This window comes from Lepidochelys kempii, chromosome 3, assembly GCF_965140265.1.
Source record: "Lepidochelys kempii isolate rLepKem1 chromosome 3, rLepKem1.hap2, whole genome shotgun sequence".
NCBI lineage: Eukaryota > Metazoa > Chordata > Testudines > Cheloniidae > Lepidochelys > Lepidochelys kempii.
Window position 1 is genome coordinate 190,745,284 of NC_133258.1, and position 6,000 is coordinate 190,751,283.

The 6,000-nt window shown below is 44.5% G+C and overlaps 1 protein-coding gene across 1 annotated transcript in view; it reads right to left on the minus strand.

Moving 5' to 3' along the window:
* Positions 1–5,734, minus strand: part of XPO1 (exportin 1) — a 79,221-nt gene extending 73,487 nt beyond the window's left edge. Inside the window, exons 1-2 of the mRNA XM_073339390.1 lie at positions 5,218–5,734; positions 516–647 (exon numbers count right to left, since the gene is read on the minus strand). Of these exons, the coding sequence (XP_073195491.1) occupies positions 516–641 (126 nt within the window). The 5' untranslated portion in view covers positions 642–647; positions 5,218–5,734. The remainder of the gene's footprint in view (positions 1–515; positions 648–5,217) is intronic.
* Between the last annotated feature and the right edge of the window lie 266 nt (positions 5,735–6,000).

Sequence of the window (6,000 nt, forward strand, 5' to 3'; positions counted from 1 at the left end):
AGTCAATGGTGAATTTGTGACATCACAACTATTTTCATGCTAACAGCATGTCAAATATGGCATGATTATGACTTCCCTGCAGGAATAAAGTATAGAAGTTGGGCTGTGATGGATACCGCTCTTATCAAAGAAACACTTTTCTATACCTTCAACAACAGAAGAACGACTGGGTAAGCAGATCCTTTTAGATATAAATGTTCTCTTCATGTTTGTCTTATCTTAAAGCCTCCTTTAAACACTGGGACACAAATCAACATCAGGTAGTCTGCCAAATTTGTAAGGTACCTTGTCACCAATACTACCAAATAGTCTTTCCATGAGAATTCTAGTCATATCAGAATGAAATTCCCTCTGGTTTCACTCCTTGCTTAAATTTGTTGGGTGAACTTGAAATGAATTGAACTATTTGACTTAGCTTTCCTCTAAGGATTTATAGACTAATGTAAAGTTTTAATAAGGCCAACTTTATAATACTCTTGAATTAAGACTTCCATATTTTTGGACATATATTTTACCTGGGCTCCTTCTCCATGGTACAGACAATTCACCACGTTGTCCAAGAGATTGATATCCAATTTCTGGTTGAAATCCAGCAGCTGACGAGCTGCATGGTCTGCTAACATTGTCATAATTGCTGGCATAGATTACTGCAAAATAAAATGAATCAGATCAAATTAGAGAAATTAATCATAGTTTCTTACAAACTTGCTGGAAACTATTTCTACAGCTGCTTATAAGCGACCTGTTCAATATACCCATCTCACTTCAAAACTGGAAAGAAAACTTTTAACTGTGTAGTTTTTCTTAGACCTCGCAGATAAAATTATATGTCAGTGTCACCGCATGTTGAATTATGAAAGTGCAATACTGTAAATATTAGAAAAGCTTCAATATTGACTATGTCTATCTGAAAACTTACAAATTATAATGCCAAACAGGTTGGCAGTAGATTTTACACTGAGAGACTTAATACATGTGAATAAACTTAAGTTTAGCTGGCCTTAGTTTCCATTCCAATTCAAGGTAAGACTGTAGATATGAGAATCAGAATTCAACATGTTACAGCATTAGCAAGCCACACTAAAAGCCAAGCTAGGTTAATAACAAAATTTGCAAATATCTGTTTAAAATTTAACTAATTTGTTTCAACTGGAGGTAATTTTTTGTTTGTTAATTTTTTGCAAATACTCTAGCAAATAAGTTTATTGACAGGAATATTTGCCAAAAAAAAATTAAATTTAAACTAATATTAAAGAATATTCAGACAGACTTTTGAATTTCCATATCAAATATGCACGCTTGAAGTCTAGTTTTATGATTTTTGTGGAACTGAACTGTCACCTATGTATCCAATCAACAGCAGCCCAGACTAATCTTCAAATATTTGCAATGAACTGCTCACAATTGAGAAATAATTCTTGGTGCATCTCTCACACAAGTAAATTGGAGAAGTTAGTGCTAGGCTTAGGAGCAATTTTTCAAACAGAAGAACACAAAATGTATTCATTAAGTTTTCAGCATAACTTACTTGCCCACTTCTAATTAAAAAGAAATCTGACTAAAAGGGGACAGTGAAGATCTCCCACACTAAAGGAATAAACGTACCAACAACATATTTTCCACCCAAACATACATATGTATTAAAATACAGTGCAGTAAAATCCAGAGTTCGAAAAATTTACAGGACTTTTACAAGCCAAAAAGTGATAAAAGATTGGAGGGGCATCCACAGCAGTGAAGGCAAGACGCTCAGCTCAGATTAAGGTATTATTTGGAAGGGAATTATCATCCTGGAGTGTGGCTGGGGGCTCTTTGCATATCAACCTTTGATTTGTAGGTATCTGATCAGCTTCATGATTCACTTTGTCTGCTGGGAGAAAGGGCTTTCACTCTCACTCACACACACTCCCTCTGCCATTAAGGGAGTTTTCTATGGCTTTACCATTCCTCAGCCTCTTGCTCATAACTTCCCCATACAGCTACAGAGTGAAATTAAGCATGACCATCCATTTCAGTTATACCCATAACATTGGCTAGCAGCAGCAAAACCCCTGAACAGCAGCAGAAGCACTGGAGATATCTGGGAGGCTGAACATAGCCACAAGGACTATTAGAAGTTCTATTTCAAAACAAGCTTAATACTACAAACATTGTTGGATTAGGTCCCCCTGATTCACCAGCAAAACTACTGGAAGTAATCTGTATCTTCTTTCCCAAATAATTCCTAGTGTATATTAAAAAGTTACCATTTCTTGTTTAAAAAGAAACCAGGTATAACTTATGCCATCCAAGTTGAATTGTTTAGCTTAGAAAGGAAGACAGAGGCTGTATCCCAAGTCTGTCCAACTAATTACTACACAAAATGCGAGAGAGACTCGTGCATCGAAGCGCTCATTCAGAAAATTTCTTTCATTGGGATTTATATAACCAAACATGCTAAATAAGTGTTCCAATACCAGAGGGGCACATCTTTATTTTGAACTCAGACAATTCACTCCAGGATTAGTGCACTGGCAAAAAGTAAATATTAGAGCAGTGGTTCTCAAACTGTGGGTCATGACCCCAAAGTGGGTCCCAACTCTGCTTTTATGGGGTCTCAAGAGCTGGGCTAGACTTGCTGGGGCCCAAGGCCAAAGCTGGAGCCCGAGGGCTTCAGCCCTGGGTAATGTGGCTGAGGTTGCAGGCCCCCTGCCTGGGGCTGAAGCCCTTGGGCTTCAGCTTTGGCCCCCCGACCTCCACCCAGAGCAGAGGAGCTCGACTTTGGCCCCCCACCCAGGGCAGCAGGGCTTGGGGGGGGGGGGGGGGGGTTCAGGCTTCGGTCGTCCCCCCCATGCCATGTGGTAATTTTTGTTGTCAGAAAAGGGCCATGGTGCAAAGAAGTTAAATAATCCACCACAGCTGTCAAATTTTTCTTCATTCCAAATACAAATTCCATACCCCACTATGGTTATACAAATGGCAGATTCAAAAATGATTTCTTTCTGCTTCTTCAGATTTGAAATGTGAGATTCTTCTTTTTAACCCTGAACCCCTCCTTCCTTGGACAAAGTGCCAACTGGTAAAAAGGCAGTAAAACTATTCAATTCATATAATCTTCGAGTTACATTTAACTCCCCCCTCCTCTGCATACACTTTCAGACACGCCCCCTTCCGCTCGCATCTGCTGCACATGGCTAAACAGTGAAGTAGGAAAGCTGCTTTTAAATCTAAACAACGTTTAAATTGACATTCAATTTAGGTGTAAGCTGCCTCCAATTGCTTTAAAACGGTCTTAAGAGCGCTCTTCAGCCTCCACGTGACTAGAAGTTATTAGTTATTAGTCATGGAAGCAGAAAGGAAACATTTCTAATAGAGCACTTTGCCACTCCCAGTATTATCTTCAAAATGACCTACCTACTGGTGAACTGAAATACAAAAATGGCGGCTTTGTGGTCAATGCCAACTGCGATTAACTTGATTCCCTACTCCCAATAATGTGCCTACATCAAGCCTACAGTATTGTATGCAATCTGCTAGACTCCCACCCCCATCCATAGATCAGCCTGCACCTAAAAACGCTTCTAGAGGGCAAAATATATTAATACAACAGTGCTAATAAAACTGGAGTGAAAACAAACCAAATACTATGAAAATTAATAAACACGGGAAGAATCTGACACTTGCCGAAGCCCGGAAGAACGGAAACGTAATGCTTATATAGCTACCCGATGTCTCAGTGGCCTTGTGCAATCAAGTGCAAGAATACTTAGACCAAGTGTACCGATTACCGTTTCATAAAGAGATTAGAATAGCAATTTAAAAATGATTTGGGCTGGATGAAGAACATACACGCAAAAACCAAGTAAAAATCTGCTTAAAACACGGGAGTTAAACTCTAGGTCAAACACAACTCTCTACAAAGAGAGACGGCTACGCTACTTCGGGCTGCGCGGGGGCAGCAGCACGCTTCATTTAAGTACAGAAGTAGGAGAAACATACAGTTACCCCGCCCCACTCAGCGAGCAAACAGCTCCACTTCTAACTACAATGAAAGTCAAATCAGCATCCCACCACACTCTTCCACACTAACTGTGATTATTTATAGCACGCAATTAAAAGTTCAGTTTCTTCTAACTGTTCAGCCTATGCACAATTAGACATGCACAGCACACCACACATGCATTATACACCAATATAGACACATACACAAATATAGCGCATTTACTTTAAAGTTAATACCGCAGTTCCAGACGCTACTGAACGAGCTTGTTTCCCTCCCCCGAATACGTGTGTGTATAGCAATAACGGGTAGCAGAATTTTGGTTAAATTTCCTTGCAAAGCTGCAGACACATCACATTACCCAACATTTATCCAATTCAATGTAAATTCATTGGAATTATTATCAGCAAGATATTTGATGTGCACGAATACAGCACACACACACGTGAACACACAGACGCACACCCACCCAATGTAAAGGCCGTTGCTGACTTCCCTTGCAAAGCAGCAGGAATACCGCAGTACATGGGAACATTTATACCATTAAAACACACAACTACACGCCAATCGGTTTTCCTAGCAAGTAGTTAATACTAAAGTATCTACCGGACGGGGGGGTGGGGGCGGGTGGTGTAGGGTAGTTAGGAATAGGAGGCTGTTTGGTGGGTTTCTTTGCAGAGAGCAGCAGGGACACTGCAGCCCCTCCCTCCTCTCGGTCCCTGCGTTGTATACAGGGCCACCCCACGTGATCCAGGCGGACGTTTCAATACTGCTGCACAGACACACAAAAATATTTCTGGAAACTTCCACTCCTAATAATTTACAGATTATGTCCCTAGTTTCCCGAGTTCTCAACGCCAGCCCCAGCCCCAGCCTTCACCTATATGAAGGGCACAAAATGACCATAATCTACCCCCACGAGCCCTCACAGCAGCCTCCCAACAACATCTGCTCACGCGCTCCTGCTTTCCCCACATCCATGGCATCAGTGGTGGAAGCTGTACTCTCGAGTCAATTGCACAGCCGACACGTCTCACGGTGGTACCCCAAGGAGCCCCATGCTCCCGCCCCGCGTCTTACACCCCACTGTGCCTCTCCTACCCCACAGACTTTCTGCCCTCCGCACACATCCCCCCTTCTGCTTCTGGCCCCTTTCTGGCCTCCCATTTTGTCCCCCAATACGTCTGACCCCGCACCCCATGATTTCCACCCCCCCCCCAGTATTAAGAGTTACTTACCTAAATAGTTATTACAGCCTCTGCCTTTAAAAAAAAATACGGGCGGGAGGGTGAAGTTTCCAACCACACAAAAAAAAAAAAATAGGAGAAATCACACACACGCGCGCCCTCTCCCCTACTGAGCGTTTATTGGTGTCAACCTTCTTCCCCCACCGCCTCCAAGACAAGCGTGCACGGGGCTGGTTGTATGACACACGCTCAGCGCTGCTGCCCCTTGGCCAGGCTCACTTACTCCCTGCTGCCCCTGGCTCGCCCTACAAGGACTCGGCCCCCAACTCCCCGCTCCAGGGCCAAGGCCGCCCAGCGCAGGGGATGGAGCCCCTCCCTTCCCGGCTGCTCAGCTCTGGCTCCCCAAGCCCCGGCTCGTTGCTTTCCTGGAGCTCCTTGATTCCCTAGTTCCCCAGGCCCCGCTTAGTCGCTGCGTTGGTGGGCCCCGGGTCTCTCGCTCCCCAGGCCCCGGGCTCCTCTGGCTGAGTCTCTGCCTGCCCGGGCCCCCGCTGCTCCCCCTGATCTGGCCGGTGCTCAGTTCACCCCCATCTCCCCCCCGCTCGCACTAAACTTTGCCCCCGTGGATGTGTCGGCGGCTCCCCCTGCGGGCTCCCCTGTGAGCAGGTCACACACACAGCGGCGGAGGCAGCGGCGGCGGCGGCAGGGAGTGAGCGCAGCGTTTCTCCCCCTCCTAGTGCCACAGACTCGGAACCGGCTCAAACCGGTTCAGACTGGGAGATTCCATCTCGGTTTAGTTTTCAGCCCATGGCGCCGCGAAGCGTTTGGAAACCTCGG